The 16,979-nt window shown below is 37.1% G+C and overlaps 3 protein-coding genes across 3 annotated transcripts; all 3 read right to left on the reverse strand.

Moving 5' to 3' along the window:
* Positions 1-2,129: 2,129 nt before the first annotated feature.
* Positions 2,130-5,018, reverse strand: LOC126599882 (AUGMIN subunit 1). Its single transcript, XM_050266344.1, has 6 exons — positions 4,634-5,018; positions 4,396-4,528; positions 4,088-4,222; positions 3,859-3,982; positions 2,617-2,754; positions 2,130-2,532 (listed from the first exon to the last, which is right to left on the reverse strand). The coding sequence occupies exons 1-6, from the start codon at positions 4,896-4,898 to the stop codon at positions 2,425-2,427; spliced, it is 903 nt and encodes a 300-aa protein (XP_050122301.1). The 5' UTR covers positions 4,899-5,018; the 3' UTR covers positions 2,130-2,424.
* A 664-nt stretch (positions 5,019-5,682) lies between these two features.
* On the reverse strand, positions 5,683-10,191 carry LOC126599884 (DNA-directed RNA polymerase V subunit 5A-like). Its single transcript, XM_050266345.1, has 4 exons — positions 9,855-10,191; positions 8,262-8,438; positions 7,048-7,161; positions 5,683-6,019 (listed from the first exon to the last, which is right to left on the reverse strand). The coding sequence occupies exons 1-4, from the start codon at positions 10,125-10,127 to the stop codon at positions 5,894-5,896; spliced, it is 690 nt and encodes a 229-aa protein (XP_050122302.1). The 5' UTR covers positions 10,128-10,191; the 3' UTR covers positions 5,683-5,893.
* Positions 10,192-15,013: 4,822 nt separating this feature from the next.
* LOC126598354 (uncharacterized protein At3g28850-like) lies at positions 15,014-16,771 on the reverse strand. Its single transcript, XM_050264709.1, has one exon. The coding sequence runs from the start codon at positions 16,385-16,387 to the stop codon at positions 15,173-15,175; it is 1,215 nt and encodes a 404-aa protein (XP_050120666.1). The 5' UTR covers positions 16,388-16,771; the 3' UTR covers positions 15,014-15,172.
* Between the last annotated feature and the right edge of the window lie 208 nt (positions 16,772-16,979).

Consider the following 16,979-nt stretch of genomic DNA (forward strand, 5'->3'; position numbering starts at 1 on the left):
ATCAAAACACTCCAATTTCTATTTTCTACAGAAAAAATATATGGTATTGGGAGGATCTATTCCAACCTACAAGCAAAGCCCAGAACGAATTTAAGGGGCGAACAACATATATGTTGCATGAGTTTCTCTCTCTGTTTGATTTTATCATTCTTCCAAATAACTCTAGGATGATCGATTCTTGTTTAAAAGTTTTGGTTTTAGACACATGGATGCTAGTTAATTATATTTATTATTACTGAAGATTTGCGCAAGTGTATGTTGAACAAGATCATCTCACTAGCTATAGGTAATATTCTTTTTCTCTTAATTATTTATTGATTCGGATCAAATTTTGATCAACTTCCAAATTAGACTTGTTAATGAACTGGAACTTGATCAAAATTTGATCGGAATCAATAAATAATTAAGAGAAAAAGAATATTACCTATAGCCAGTAAGATGATCTTGTTCAACATACATTTGCGCAAAACTGCAACAATAATAACCATAATTAACCAGCATTCAAGTATGTAAAACCAAAACTATTAAACAAAAAAATTGATCATCCTAGAACTATTTGGAAGAATGATAAAATCAAACAGAGAAAGAAACTCATGCAACATATATGTTGTTCGCCCCTTAAATTCGTTATGGGCCTTGCTTGTAGGTTGGAACACATGAACATGAAATTAGAGATTGCGAGCGTGCCACTACTAGTTTTCGCTAATAGATGGTGAGTGTGTGATAGAAATTTCGCTATTTAGCTTCTAACAAATAGATTGTGTCATTAGGTGAGAGTGGTTCAACCTTAGATTCTTTCTTTGCCTTGCTTATTAACGACTTTACATATATAGAGGGTTAAATCACAAATATGTAAAAGAGGAGTTTAGGTTTAGGTGGCTTGCCTTGATTTTGAGAGAGTTGAGATAATGTAAACTGCTACTTGATATTGAGAGAAAATTAGAGAAGCAATGATTTAAAGAGGATTACTTGTGAAGACACAAGTTATGATGAACTGAAAGGGAGCTTGCTAAATTGAATAAACCTTTGAATGGAGAGGATGCCGCTATTGGATTTTGAGTAGTGTTGTTTGTTTGATTGAATGTCCCCTTTTTTTCCCCTTACTCTTCTATTTATAGTGCTCCTCGTACCCTAGCTTTCATCATACTCACCAAAATATCTTCTTTTGTGGACTACAATCAAGAATGCCTCACCACCACATGATTTTTAACCATAACATGACAAGTTTGCCCCTAAGGCTATAAAAGCATCTCCACCCATCCCCCAATTGTCCTTTCAATTAGGTTGAATTGCCCCAAATCCAAAAAAAAATTGTTCTAGCAGAGGAAAAACCGGACGGTGTTTGGGCCTATAAGGTTGCTGCCCTTTCAACTACCCCTGTTGAAGCTGCCTAGGCTTAAGCCCATTAGCTACAGAAGTTGTTACTGTGTGACCCACCCACCTACGTGCACAACCCAGAAGTGCTGCCACCCCGCTCTTGCTCTCACAGCCGTTGAATTTCCGACGTTAAAAAAATTAAAATTTTTAGATTGTGCCACGTGGCACAATTTGGTGCCTCTGATTTTTTTTAAAAAAATTGAAAATCAACGATCAAGATTAATCTAAAAGTAAAAAACCCAAAAAATTACCAAAAAAAATTAAAACAATTTTATTTCTTCAACATGCTTAAAGTTAAACACACTTAAACAAATTAACTAAATATTTTTAATTAATTATGTTTGTTTGTAATGCTACGTGTTGCTTTGTATTCAAAATAAAATTATCAAAGTTAAACATAGAGTTTTATTTTCAAAAAACAAACTTATTAAGGGCAATTTCACTGCCCTTGCCCTTGCCTCCTAAAACGGGTGGATGCTTTAAGCCAAATATTTACAAGGTTGTATAAAACATAATAATGATTACAACGTATTTTTAGGTTTGTTGGTTAAGAGGGTCAACATTTGCACCCGAGGTCCCGACTTCAATACCCCCTCTTCTATTATCGCTTGTATTGAAAATAATCTGAGTCATTGTCAAGTAAAAATCAAAAGAATAACATGTTTTCATTGTAATCAAACGAATACAAAGAAACGTGAAACTAAGGGTACATCCTTCTTTAAGCATATCAATAAAACTCTATGCAAAGACAATTTCCATCAACTTAAGGTATTGGCTAGAATACATACATGTATATAATACAATCACAATCTAACGGTCAGATACACTCATGTGAATATAATACAATCACCATCTAATCGTCGAGATCGTGAATCCATTTAGTACATGTACGTATGTTGTAGCCAAATCCCCAAATTTAACTCTATCTTGTGCAACAATCATCGGATCAACAGAAACGCTGACCCGTTTACAAGTTCTCAAATAACGCAAACAAAACCATATATAATTTTACAGACGCAATCATACAGCAATAAGTCTAGTGGTGCATTACTCTGAAGTGGCTAGAGCTGAATGCAATACATCTTCGAGATACTTCTCCGCAGCAGCATATTGTCTTTTCTTGTCCTCGATTGCTAAAGCAGCCAAAGCTTTATCCTGCACACATACATATCTCATAAACCTCCCCATCTTTCTAGGACCTAAATAAACTGTGATCAATTAACCAAAGTAGAAAACTACCGGAGGCAAGTCTTGGTAGCTTCTCAAAGTATCAAGGACGGGCTTTGTCTTCTTCTCTAATTCCTTTCTGTGCTCGGCCAATTCAACCAGCACCCCATGGCTAATCTCTGGGGTGTAGCCCACGCGATTAAGAGTTTCCTGTCCATTAAATTTACAGCACAACTCTTTTTAGGAATAAATAAAGAAAATTGGGTTTTTAAAAGCCCTATATTTTACACCCAAAAAAAAAAAAAATTTGGATGAGAAAATGCATTCTTCTTGTGACTTAAATATGAAATTTCAATATACTAGCCAATAGAGACACAATTATTGCTAATTTTGTATCATCTACCAAGCAGAAATTTGCTGGCTACATTCTACCTATAGCATGATTGCTCCCAAACTACGCTACTCTTAGGCAATCACCAAAAGTAAGAATTGCCAAGCTGCGACAGGTTGAACTCCCAAATTTTCTATCAATCGTCACCATTCATAGAAAGCCCACCTTTCTTTATGATAAAGGCAATGCAGATGCTTTATGAAATGCACATTTTGTCATGACCCTGATTAGTTCTGTGTTCCAGCATTCTGGAAACATGGGCATGCATTAAAAAAACCAACAATATAATTTGTTATCAACTTCATGCAACTTGAGCTTAATTATTTTCACAGTTATAGAATTGTAAATTTATAAGATCCTGGAATACATATCAAAGTTCTATGCGCCATTAACTATATATTTTCTTTTTCCAACTCCAAATTTTCTTTTCACCTCATAGGAGGCATATCTTTATTTGTATAGCATATCGTCTCCACTAGCACCGCCCAAAAACTCATGCATGCATGAATATTATATATATTGGCACCACTCCACTAAAACGGTGCCAAAGTTATTGCTTCAGTTTGGATGTATAACAAGATAACTCTTCAGATGATGCAATTTGTTCTATACTCTTAGATACTAATGCTCAAGAAATATCCACCCATACAAACTGGAACATGCAGATGATGCAGTTTGTTATATGAGCCTCTTACCCAGAGATTCCTTATAATCACCTTCTACAACCACCTCCTACTATTTACACACCTAAAAACAAATGGTAACAGTACCATCTACGTAGTCTGTTCCATAGACTTACCCATTTCATGTTATCTCACCATAAATGAATTTGATATGAGTGCATGACAATCTTATATTCTCTACAAGTCATTAACCAAACTTTGACACCAACAAAACAAAGTGCAGGAGCCGAAAATAAATACCTTGAAACGGACGGTCTCTTGATTGTACTGTTTCTCCTTACCAAGCATGAGCGCTAAGTTGTTCTTCCAATGCTCAACATGCGCCTCACATTGGCCTGCATCATCTTCTAGTTGGGCAAGTGTTCTACCAAAGTTTGAAAACTCAGCACATTCAGAAAAACCAAAATCCCACATTAAAATCCATACTCTTAACTTTACAGTTCTTGGAATATATCCCACAAGATCGTACCTTTTCAAATAAGTTAACCTGGAAATCGCCTTTCGAGTGTAATCAAGAAGAACATTAGACTCTTTTTGCACTTTAGCCCTCTTCTCCTCCACACCCATCTTCCTCAACGATATATCCCCCATCGCCACAAGAAAACTAAAAAGCAAATCTCTTATGTCAGTCCAGCATTCAAACAATGTACAACCCACCTTTCATATGTCATTTCAGAATTCAAACAACAATGTAATACCCACATTTCTTATCTTTATTTAAGGTGAACGAGTCAGTATTCAAAGCAAAATGTAAACCCGGAATTCGAAAATACACACCTGCTGAGCTCAGTGTCTCTTATATTCAACAAATTGGCTACATTGGCTAAAACCTGAGCTGAAGACACCACATTCGATGGCAAACCCTCCTGTGCCAAACCCACACTCTCCAATATCTCTCTGATCCTCGCAGCTAACGCCCACAAACACAAAATTTCAAATTTTGAAAAGAAAAACACGTACAAAATATACAAATTAAACAATATATGTATAGGAAGAAAATTGAAGCAGCAGATACCTTGGGCTCGGTATTCGGAGGCTTTGAGGCGGAAATCGGAAGCGAGGATCTTGGAAGCTTGAGTTTGGGCTTGGGAAAGAGTGGCAAGGTTGTGTAAATAGGCCACCGAACGAGGGGTATATTCGAAATCGGGCACTTCTTTTCCGGCTTGGGAGAACTCTTGAGTGAGCCATTGCTTTACGTCGCCGATTCGAGATGCGTCCGAACCGCCACCGCCGGCGCTGCTGCTCTTCGACGTCGTATCGCTCACAGAGGAGTCGGTCATTGCGGAGGGATTGCTGAATCGATTTGCACCGTTGGCTCGTTCGTTGGTTTTTAGATTTGGGGAATTATTTGATTTGAATTAAATTGAAACTTTGGTATGTTTGCATTTTAATTTAGGAAAAATAATGAAAATGGTTTGAAAACTTTGAGTTTTAACGATAAGGATGAAATAAAAGGTAAAGTAAATAGAACCAGGTTTGATTTTTTAGCGTAAAAATGTGGTATTCAGTTAAAATAAACAGTACCGTGAACTTTTCGTTAAAACTCATTTTTAATTTTTACAAGAGTATTTCACACCACTCGACTCTATTTCAAAGGGAGGAGCCATACTATTGGCGGAAATAACGATATGTAAAATTACTCATGGATATATTGATATTTGTTGATTTGCTCGAAAAGAAAATTTAAAATTCGAATGTCAAACACTGATTTAGACAAAATATAAGAGTATTTTCAATATTTCATTGATGTTATCGAAATTTAAAATGAAACTTTAGGTAATGTCAAACATTTATTTAGACAAAATGTAAGAATTTCTTCGATATTTGACCGATATAACAAAAATATTGACAAAATCTATGGTTTTCAGGGTGAAGAAATATTGACATTATCGAAAAAATTTAAAACACTGGGAGGAGTTCAATTTTGTAATTAAAAGATTGTTTTCTAAAACATGGGTGATGTTATTTTAATTAATACGTACATAAAAGTATATGGTGGTGACAATGAATGTGTAACTTGAATAGATTGAGGTTAATTGTATAATAAGCAAAATTGTCATGTCATTGGAATTTAAATTTGGGATCAACCATTCATTAGCTACGGCCGGACCGAGAAATGAAATTCTTTATCCATATGACAGACATGATACGAAATAAAAAGGTTTCTGATCGTCAAGGTTGAAAATACATGACATCACATAAACTAGACACTGGAAACTAGAAAGGCCACATTCCTCAAAAGGATATGATACAAAAGTGCACCCAGAAGAAGGCATCACCAGATGCAACGGTATGTAACATGAGACTCGGTAATATCACCACTGTAAGTAACTTTCACTACCTGCCCCTTCTCAAGTCCGTAGTACCTTGAAATTGCATCTTTTCGTGACAGTCGGGGAAGCTGCAGCAGAACAGTTGATGAAATTAAAACAGCGCAAACATTACAGTTTAGGTACCAGTCAGAAGCCAACCAACCATCTACGTGAAATGTAATAGTAACATACAGTTTTTTTACACTATAATGCAACATTTGATGTACGATTATACCAAAGCACTTCCAATACAAATGTAGGTGATTCTTCTTACTGGGACAGTCCAATAGTAAAATTGACCGTTTCAAGGAATCACGGTGGGTGGAAAGAGTGAGAAACAAGACTGCTAGATGACTACCATAAGTTAACCAAAGATAAGAAAGCCTCCAAAGCTCGAAGGTTTATATGACCAAAAGAAGGGAGATCCATGAATCGTGAGGTAGGGACAGTCAGAGTTTCCTCAAATTGGGGTCAAGGAAACCAGTTCACCATAGTTTGCTCTGCATAATATACGTCTATGGGCACAAAGTAGTATCAGTTGCCATTTCGATATGCGATCTCAGCTGAAGTTCCCAATAGAACAATATAATGAGATAATCACATATTGATCAACAATAACATTAGAGAATTCCTTCAATATGTGGCCACTTAAAATATGCGCACTTGAACGTTTATGTGTCAAGTTTTAGTCTGTACTTGTATTAAAGTTTCAATTTAGTCAACGCAATTTCAATTGTTTTAATCAAGTGTTCCCCCTATCATAGTATCATGGATGCATCAAAGATGTTAGACAAATTTATGTGGTGATTTGATCATTGTCACCATTTATATTTCCTTTATCTAAATATGGAGTTAATAAGAATGACATAACATATAAATGGATCCAACCCAATTCACTCTCCAAACCATCCCTACCAACCACTCACACATAAAGTCGTAACACTCTTTTCAAACAACATATCAGAAGAAATTTCAAACAACAGTGGGCAACCACAGCAAAGTCAGATAAGCAATTCAAAACCATTCAAGATTATTCAGAAATTCAGAACGATATGAAGGATCTCCAGAGAAAGAAAATCAGAGTCTGGTTTTTCTTTACTTGAGTTAATAAAATAACCTGCTTTTCTTCTATGTTGTACTTCTTTAGGAGTTTTTGTTTCTCTTTGTCCGTCAGCACCCTATGCTTTGGCTTCAAGACATGCTTCGTGATATTAACAAGCAAGTCGGTAATCTGCCAAACAAAAAAAGATATTATGACAGGAGTGAGAAGGAGAACTTCTAAGTGAACAAACCATTAAAAAGAAAAGGCAGAAACACTTTTACAGTTAACAAGGAAAAAATAATAATTTAATATGCTATGAGAAAGTGAGAACAAATGTCAAGTGAAAAACAAAAGGCTAAAGAAACTGTTAAAAAATCATATTGTGAAATGCTTTCCATGAAAACCTAAAGAAATAACCAAAACACAACCGTACATACCTTGGTAAAAAAATTAACCAAGCAAATAATTGAGGAATTTTCGTATACCAAAAAAAGGGCTTATTTTTAGCTATGACACTTGTACTCTTCACTGAATCTCAATAGCCCCTACGCTCTACATTGGCTCACTTTAACACCTACAATCTTCCTCAATGTCCCACTTTACCCTATTTCGTCAAATACGTTCAAAGGAGCAGTTGATTTGCTAGCGTGGCATGGACAATCTGGTCTTTTCAACTATGTTAGTAAGACCTGTGAGTGCAAGGATGTGGGCTAAACTAAAACCAGGGTTTGATTTCTTCATATTAAGGAAAATAAAGAAGAGGAGAGCGATGAGGTAGAGAGTCTCCCTAAGAATCTTTGCAAAAGGATCCGAATACATTGAAATTGATTCACGAATCTTGAAATTCAACCATCTCTTTTTATATTTTTTCTCTTAGCCTGGAGAAATCAAACCCTCATGTGAGTTTAACCCACCTCCCATTACCCATGGGTTCCACTAACATGCCACGTCACATGCCACATAACCAATGTAGTTGAAAAGACTAAATTGTCCATGCCACATCAACACAATTAACGGCAGTTGACCTCCCTAAATCACCTTCCCCATTATTCTTGATGCCTAGATATAAAGAAGCCAACTTTATCACTGCATTTTGATCCTTAAAGGCTTAAACGGCACTTAGTTCATCAATTGTATCTTCTAAGAGAGTGCTTATAATGCCTCTCCAGTCATAAGCCATCCATAAAGCTAATCTAGAGAATAAGAAACGTAGTCAAATGTAATCGCCTTGCAGGACTTGTTATGTAAAAGAATAAAATGCAAAACGTAATTGACATTCGGAAACAAACCTGGAATATTTCAGTTTTGAACGGATAAAGCTCCAGAGTTTTTAGAGCTTGGTTTGTTACTTGGTTTTGGGTAATTAATATGAGCCCCGTCAAAGTGTCCTTATTAGCAATCTGAGAATGTAGCCCACGAATCACATTAACCTTCACGATACCAGGGCCACAGTAAATGACCAGCATCTGCAATCCAAACATTAATGATAAATACCAATTGCTCATAAGTTATTACTAGGATCACTCACACTTATTTCAAGTGAAGAGCATAGCATATACATCAGTGCTACGGTTTATGCCTTAGTCTAGCATCCATGCATAATACTTTAACATTTCAATTCGATGGTAAGTAGGAGAAATCACATTGACTAAAGTGTAAGGGAATTGTGGAAGCAACCGAGGTTAAGTAATCATATCTGGTCTGGATAAAGTCTGCATGCATATCACTAACAAGTAACAACATATCTAACATCCCCTTTAAGCTGTTAGCCTGTAAGGAGGACCTTCCAGCAGTTCAGTTTGTACTTGGCGGCTTGGCCACATCATTTACTTTATATTAGAATATGACACTAGAGATGATACCAAAGCATGACAGCATACTAATACAACCACATGAAGTATTACAGAAAACAAAAAATTGTTAACTTGTCGTGACTTTGTTCATATGAAAGCCAATCAGGGAGTTGTAACTTGTAACTATTACTTAAGATGCAATTTTAAGGACAAATCGGAAATTTATTATGAACTATAACATAGATCTGTCCAAATGAACAAAGGGTTTAGAGATGTAGTATAAATATGGGAAAGAAGATCAAGAAGTATACGGAAAAATAGATTCTGAAGTTTATGGGGACAGACATCCAAAAGAATAAATAATCACTTTGCAATATGATACAGACATCGAACTCAAACAAGCTTCTAAAATATGAAACACACACTCCAAATTAAGCACATGAACTGCTTGCCAAACAACAAACAGATGCTAAAAAACAGTATCCAGATCTAATCGCAAACCTCTCACCAATGGTAAAACCTCAGTTAGCAGATTAGCTAAAGCCTGGATTTTGATCAAGTAATTTCATATCCTCCACAGGAAAATCCAGCATCTTTTCTTTTCACATAACTTTTGTAAATTCCCTAATCTTATATCATTTATTGCAACCTTCAAATGAAATTAAGCCATCGGTGGCCTGGTAAACATCTAATTACAACTGCGCCTGCATGCATAGGTTGTATTGAGATTTATCAAAAACAGAAAAGACACACAGGACCAAAGAAGTCACAAGCACTGAATCAGCTTTGCTTCTTCTTTTAGAACCATAAACACAAAAACCGCAAGGAAGCAAACGAACAGTGCGTACTCATTGGTAGTGCAATCCTACACATATTGCTAAAACCCTAAACCCTAATTGTTTGCTAAGCCTCAAAATTTCCAGAAGTTGTAAGCACGTAGATCATGAAATCCGACACAATACAAGTACAACAATAGACCAAAACGACCCAGAACCAGAAATTCTTCTTTCTATTCCCTTCCATTTTCAAGTAAATAAAAATACATAAAATAAAATAAATTCAAGAAAAAGAAAGTCATGAATTATTTACCCTGTCGGAAGGGTCGGCGCAATGAGTGGCGGAGAAGCGGAGGCGCTCGATATCGGGAGTTGGGCCGTGGAGGAAGCGGAAGTCTTGGAGAGAGAGGTCGATTTCGGAGGCGGGAACAGAATAGCCTCTGTCCCTCAGCATCTCCAGCACCGTTCTCCGTGACAGGTAGTATCGGTGGCTCTCCGCGCTGCCGTCGTCCACGTGGCTGGTCAAGCAAGGCCCCAGAATCTCCCCGTTGGTTTCCCCATTCGCCGGCTCTCCCTCCACTTCCATCTCTCTCTCTCTCTCTCTCTCTCTCTCTCTCTCCCCCCTGAGACCAGTCTTAAAAGACTTGAACTCAACTGAGAAAGTACACTCTTGCTTTTGGGGTTCTGGGGAGTGGTACAGTGAGGTGAACCTTACGGGATCTTATCATGTGTACGTGTTTCCTTTTGTTCTTGGGGTTAAGCAAGCATTTCCCGGGTCAAAACAATCCCAACCGTTGCTGAGTTATTACAATAAATCAACCGTTCAGATTTAATACTAAGTCTGCTAACCAGTAAACTCTTGATATGCGCAGGAGAGTTATGGGCGGGCCGCGGATGCGATCAGTACTCTTGATATTCTGATCTTTTATAGTAATTTCCTCAAATTATGTATTTTGTAATCATCTTTTGTATTTTACTGTTAATTTTGGGCACCTATTATTCATTGTTTTATATTAAAATACACTTATATATTAAAAAGGATATACATAGTTTACCAAAAAAATTAAATGAATTTATACATGGGCTCAAATATTAAGAGAGAACAATATTGCATGTGGTCTAATATCTTAGTGGTTGAGTTTCCACCCATGCATCCCAAGTTTGAAATTTCTCATTTCCTAAATTATTGTAATAGTTTCGAATCATTCCCTCCAGTTAATAATAATATTATTAATAATAAATTAAAAAGAAATAACAATAAATTACATATACGAAAATATTCAAAATCTATCAAATATACAAAATTCTAAATTATGTTACGAGATTTTTTTACTACAAAAATTTTGAATTTGAAAATTGAGATGAGGTCCAATCCAATTCTAAAATTTTGGAATAGAAATTGGAAATGATGTTTCTAATCTAATTCGTCTGAAAATCACCCATATTTTGGTGTTAAGGACTTCTTCCTTAACTCATTATGTCCCATGTTCAAATTATATTCCCTCCATTAAGTGTGGATTAATTAATATATGATATCACTTGTAACATAAACACTTTGTATTGGACTTGAACATGTCCCCTCCCCAAATTAAAATTAATTAGTGTTGAATAACGCTTTGTATCAGACTCGTTGCTTCGTTGGAACTCGGAACTTTATTCTATTGGCAGGTCATTCGCATTTCACAGTGTTGATTTGTTATTATGATCTACTAAACTTTGTAATTAAGTCTTAATTATTCGTTACAGATATTTAAGAAGCCAGTAATACTAAGTAGACTAAGTCTAGATATTTAATAATACAATCATCAACTTTCATGTTATTTAGTTTACAAAATTTGTTCTGCAAATTTAGTTCTCCTAGCATTACCTTTAAGAAGCATGTGAATGTTAGTTTTTGTATAACTGTATATTTATATTAAGAGGGTGAGAAAATATATTAATATCGAATTTGTCATTTATAAAGTTTGAACTTAAGAACAAAAATACCATTGAACTGTGGTACATTCAATCATGTTTTTCTAAGGTTCTCATTTTGAGAACCTGCGAGGACCGAATATATATTAACTACAAGATTATATTCGTGTAGATCCAAAGACTTAAAATATTTGACATTTTAAAAAAGTAAAACAAGAAAATGAGTTTTCTTATGGTTTATGGACTTTAAGTTGGTTTTACTTTCTTAAGTTGCTAAATATTTGAATACTTTGGCTCTAAACTAATATAATCTTATGGCTAATATACATTTGGTTCTACTCAGAATGAAGACCTTAAAAGAGCAGGACTGAATGTACTACAATTAAGTAGGATTCCTTTCCTTAAGTTTGAGCTATATGAACAACAAATTCGATATTGATATATATTCTCACACTCTTAATATAAATATACAGTTGTATAAAAGAATAATATTTAAAACGAAAAAAAAATGTAGCCTTTAACATTCAATTTCAATATACCCTTCTCATTTAAAAAAATATATATATCAATTCACCATTTAGCTTCAAGGCAATTTCATCGTATCAAAGATATGTTTTTCCATTGATTTAAACACTACAATCATGAACAAAAAATTTCTCTCCCCAGCCGGGTGAGAGCTGTTCTCTCTGAGTGAGAGTTTTCTCACTGTATGTGAGTGTTCCCTTTCTTAGTCTCCAGTTCAGCCGTCGGCCTTAGTTTCGGCCACAATCAATGGCCGTCCCTTTCGTTTTTCATTTTCTATTTCCTCCCTTCTGTTTTCAGTTGGAACCACTCTTTGCCCTGATCGGAAAACTTCGTTTCGTTGTCTCCTTTTTCTTCTCTCCACCTTATTTTCCCCTCCATGCATTCACTCTTTTCACCTTCTTTCCTTCCCACATGTGATCGCTCTCTATCAATTTCACTTTGGATCCAATCTGATCCCACTTTGTTCCACTGTATTCAACGACTTTATCGGAAGATGTGTAGAGCCTCAGCTCGGGTGTTCACATCACCACCTTCCACCTGTGGGTCAATCTCGGCACTATTGTCAGTGGTTCCATTGACTTCCTCCCTGGTTTTATACCATTGGTGGGGGCGGATTTTTTCTGTGTGTAGTTCAACAGATGACATCGACGTTTGCTTCTCTTTTTATTGTTGGGGCTTGGTTGGTTTTCACCTCTGGTGTTTGTTGGGTTGCTGGTTCATGGTCGTCAGAGCTTGCTTTGATGGCGGCAAGGGAACTAAGCGGCTAGGATTTTTAGTTTTTTTCTGTGTCTTTCTTTTTAGGGCTCAACCCTTGGGTTGGGCTGTTGTTGTGCTGGTCCATTTTTGGTAATGAAAGTTTACCTTTTATCAAAAAAAAACAAAAAACGCTACAGTCAAGTATGAATTTGGTAATAGAATTCGCAAGAGTGTTAATTTTTGAGCAAATTGAGATTAAGTACTAACTGAGACACTGATTTTAAGATTAAATTAAATTAAATCAAAACAGGACCTTTGAAAAGTGTTCCAAACTTGACTTCATACCGCTAGTGTTTAAAATATCGATATTGTAAATTTGTAGAAATATTAAGGGATATGTCAAATATCAATATCGATTTCGATTGCTTTCGATGGAAATGATGAAAATTTAAAATGAAACTTTAGGAATTGTCAAACATTGATTTGGACGAAATATAAGAGTTTTTTCTGAAATTTAACAAATATGTTAGAAATATCGATAATATTTTAGTCTAAACTTAAAAGTTTTTCGTGAAGTTTAGATTTCACCCTACTTCCATATCTTTCTTTGACTTTTTGGATATTTTCTTAGAAATATCGATCGTATTAAAAAAATTGTAAACACTGCATACAACCAACCAAGCATGCATCGCTCGGATTTCTATCCTTGGCCTGGAGCAATTAACTTCCTGTCCCATATTCACATTTTCTTCACACCGTTTCACATCGATTTCAAAATAGTGATTCCACCATTAACATCCGTTGCCCGTGATCAAGAATTTGGATTACGCTATTTCCCAAGGGACAATACTTGGTACTCACTGAGAGTACCCAAATTGCTAACCATCTTACGTGGACCACTAAATTCAAGGAAAGGACCACCTTCGGATTCCTTTCATTAAATTCATCAAATCCCTAAATTCAGATTTTGAAATTTGATTTAACGATTACAAACAGATGATTTCTTTAAAAATTATATTAATTTTAACTGTTAAATTAAATTTCAAAAACCCGATTTAAAGATTGGGTGGAAGGAATCCCTTTCCACCATCACCTCCCTCTCCATTCTCCGAAGCCATGAAAGCTCCACGCCCTCAAATTTCACCAAACCCATGACAGATCAGATCCATATTGCTAACCCTATGAAGGATATTTCACCCAGAAGAAAAATGATGAAGGAGGTTGAAATTATTGGGTAAAATTTCGAGAAAGTTGGTGTTCGGTAATGCCATAGATTCCACGATGGAGATTTCGATGAAGACGACAGGGTGCTGGTATGTGTTCCACGAGAAAGAATAGGATGATTATGGGACGACATCGACAGGGAAAGGATGGAGGAGAAGTGAGTTGCGCCGACGAAGGAGACGAGGAGTGAGGATGGAAGGGGAGGCGTAGAGGAAGAAAGGAGGTGTTTGGGGGTGGGGATAGTATTGTGTTTGGTTACTCGTGTACTGGGCCATTTCATATTGTCAGTTTTCAGTTTTTTGTGCTTAAAATACGAGAAAGGTATAATGGAAAATAGAGTGACGAATAAGGACGGTGAGAGGGTCAGAAAGAAAAAAAACAAAATAATGAATAAAAACAAAATCTTGAAAGTAAAAATAATTTAAATAATTTTTGTTAAAAAAATTCTTTACATCTTTTCTTGTATCTTTTCTCACTCTGTTTTATCTCTCATTCCTCCAAAATCTTGAAAGTAAAAACAACTTAAACAAAATAATTATTCAACGGACTTGGATTGTCTGCCCTCTAATTGTGGTGCCCTCCCCGTGCCCTCCTGTTTTTGTGGTTACGGTTAAGCCACGTCAATATTTTATATTACTATTTCTTTTTGTTTTATTATTTTTATAAAAAAATAATATAAAATATTAACGTGGCTTAACCGTGACCACACAAAACAGGAAGGCACGGGGAGGGCACCGAAATGGGAGGGCAGACAATCCAAGTCCTTATTCAACGGACGCCAAATCTGTTCCAACATGGCAAATGATTCATTTTATAAACCATACTCTGCTCAAGGCAATAAGGTAAAATTAAAATAAAAGAATGTTCCAATGTGCATCTGTTTTCTCTTTTGACACAAACGATATTGGGAAAGGAGGATTCGAACACAAAAGCTCGGGTTCAAGGGAGGAAGCTCTCCACCAACTAAGCTACAAACCCTTTGCCACTGTGTATCAGTTTTTCGATACCAATTGCAAAAGTTAAGGCTGAAGGAGCATTGCAAATTGGTACAAACAAGTTTTGGTACGTACTCGAACACAAAATCGATGTAATTCAAAGAACTGCAAAATTGAATGTCATGAAAATATGAAATTTATTGCATATTGTTCAAGAAGACAATGAACACAAAGAACCAAAATCCTAACAAAAATTAAACAAACTTGAAACAAAATCCCCTAGGCACTTAAGAACAATAGCTATACGCAATCAGTAGTTGGCATACCAGTACCACATTCACAAGCAGCAAGCAGGGCACCTAATCAACCCGTTTTCGTTGCAATCCTGGCATCTCCTCAGTTCCCCTTCATCCTCATCAAACAGCTTTCGGCTGCCATTACATGTCGGGCACGGTGCAAACCTTGCATCCCCACATCCTTCACAAACAAACCCGCCATCCCTCACCGGAAACCCCCTCAAAAGCTTCCCCATTTCTCCGGCCTCGTTGAGTTGCTTAACCTCCTCTGCGCCTCCAACATACTTGCCTCTAACAAACACTTGTGGCAGACTCACCGCCTTGTCCCCAACCGCATTTTGCAACTCTTTCCTGTACTCCGAGTCCATTGAGACGTCCCTCTCGTCTACCGCTACTCTAAATCCCCTAAATATCATCCGAACGGCGCAACAGTCCTCGTAAGTCTTTCGAATTCCTCTCAATGTGGTGAAGTAGATAACGATTTTATCCTCAGCGCCCGGAAGACAAAAACAAGCATTTGAAAATGGGGAATGTAGCAAAGGTGTACTACTACAAGTGAATGATCTTACAACATTGCATCGGTTGTTGCTGCTGTCGCCCAACTGTTTAGAGGACAATGCTCTTCTGTAAGTCAAGACCACATTGGGGTCCATTTTCGACAACAACGATTCCTCGGCTAAATGCTGCCACAGAGGCTTTGAATTCGACGAAGAAGATGAAAGGGCTGGCAATGCGTCCTCTACCTTTACTTCCGAGTATTTCGCCGATTCGAAAGAATCAAACGGTCTTCTTGAGTCCCTGCAAGAACTGGCCTTCTCGGGAAAATCGATGGGGCGGTCAGAAATGGGGTGTTTTGCAGAGAAATGGGTGTGGAAGTCGGAGTCGTTGAGACCATCCATGAGTTCCCAGGTGTTGATGACGGAGTCGGGGGAGGATGTGGAGTGTTTTGGGGGGTGGGGGTGATGTTCAGGAGAATCCTGAGCGTTGAGATTGAGGAGGGGGTTTAAGGGAGATGGAGGGTCGAGACGGAGGGAGCCGTAGGTGGTGGAGGTGAGGGAGACGAGGTGGTGAGTGTCGCCTTTTCGGAGAGGAGGGTGGTGGACGAGAGGGGCGGAGGAGATTGAGAGAGCTCTTCTGGACGTGGAGAGAAGTGGGGAGGAATTGGAAGAGTCTTGGAAGGAAGTAGGAGCAATTTGTGAATTCTGTTCTGGGTTTTTGGTTAGAAGGGTGAGGGGTCTTGAAGCAGAGCACCCCATCTCTCTCTCTCTCTCTCTACTCTCTCTCTCTCTCTCCCTCTGCAGACACACAGAGAGAGAAGGAGACTTTTTGGTTTGGTTTGTGCCCTGTTTGTTTTCTGAAGGGAATAAGATTGCTTCTAGTTCTAGAGAGAGAAAGAGAGGAGGATTGTGGAGGTGGGTTTGGGAGCTTTTAGAGAGAGAGAGAGAGAGGAGGATTGTGGAGGTGGGTTTGGGAGCTTTGAGAGAGAGAGAGGAGAGGAGAGGAGAGGAGAGGATTGTAGAGGTGGGTTTGGGAGCTTTTAGAGAGAGAGAGAGAGAGAGAGAGAGAGAGGGACTAATGTTTTGGTGAGGAAGAGATTTCAAGAAGGAGAAGGGGTTTGGGTAATTTGAGAAATTGAGTGGGAGAAGGGAAGGTGAAAAAATGAATGAAGGCACAAAACGTGGTTCGCTTCTAATTAGGAGGTTTTTTTATATGAATTTATTGATAAATAAATATTAATTTTGTAATTAAACAAATTTGTTAAAGCGCCCTAGTTGTACTAAATTTGGAATCATTCGAGGCAAAACCTTGGATTAAGGAAATCATTAATTTTGGAAAGATTCAAGAATC

The sequence above is a fragment of the Malus sylvestris genome, chromosome 14 (assembly GCF_916048215.2).
Source record: "Malus sylvestris chromosome 14, drMalSylv7.2, whole genome shotgun sequence".
NCBI classification, from domain to species: Eukaryota; Viridiplantae; Streptophyta; class Magnoliopsida; order Rosales; family Rosaceae; genus Malus; species Malus sylvestris.

Bases quoted from the DNA above. Each gene is read 5' to 3' on its own strand.
- LOC126599884 (XM_050266345.1), bottom strand. From the start codon at position 10,127: ATGGAAGTGGAGGGAGAGCCGGCGAATGGGGAAACCAACGGGGAGATT. The intron at 7,162-8,261 runs GTTTGTTTCCGA...TTTGTTTGGCAG, and splicing joins TCAAAACTGAAATATTCCAG to ATTACCGACTTGCTTGTTAA. The intron at 6,020-7,047 runs GTTATTTTATTA...GTTCTGCTGCAG, and splicing joins ACAACATAGAAGAAAAGCAG to CTTCCCCGACTGTCACGAAA.
- LOC126598354 (XM_050264709.1), bottom strand. From the start codon at position 16,387: ATGGGGTGCTCTGCTTCAAGACCCCTCACCCTTCTAACCAAAAACCCA.
- LOC126599882 (XM_050266344.1), bottom strand. From the start codon at position 4,898: ATGACCGACTCCTCTGTGAGCGATACGACGTCGAAGAGCAGCAGCGCC. The intron at 4,223-4,395 runs GTGTGTATTTTC...TTTGCTTTTTAG, and splicing joins AGAGACACTGAGCTCAGCAG to TTTTCTTGTGGCGATGGGGG. The intron at 3,983-4,087 runs GTACGATCTTGT...AAACTTTGGTAG, and splicing joins AGGTTAACTTATTTGAAAAG to AACACTTGCCCAACTAGAAG.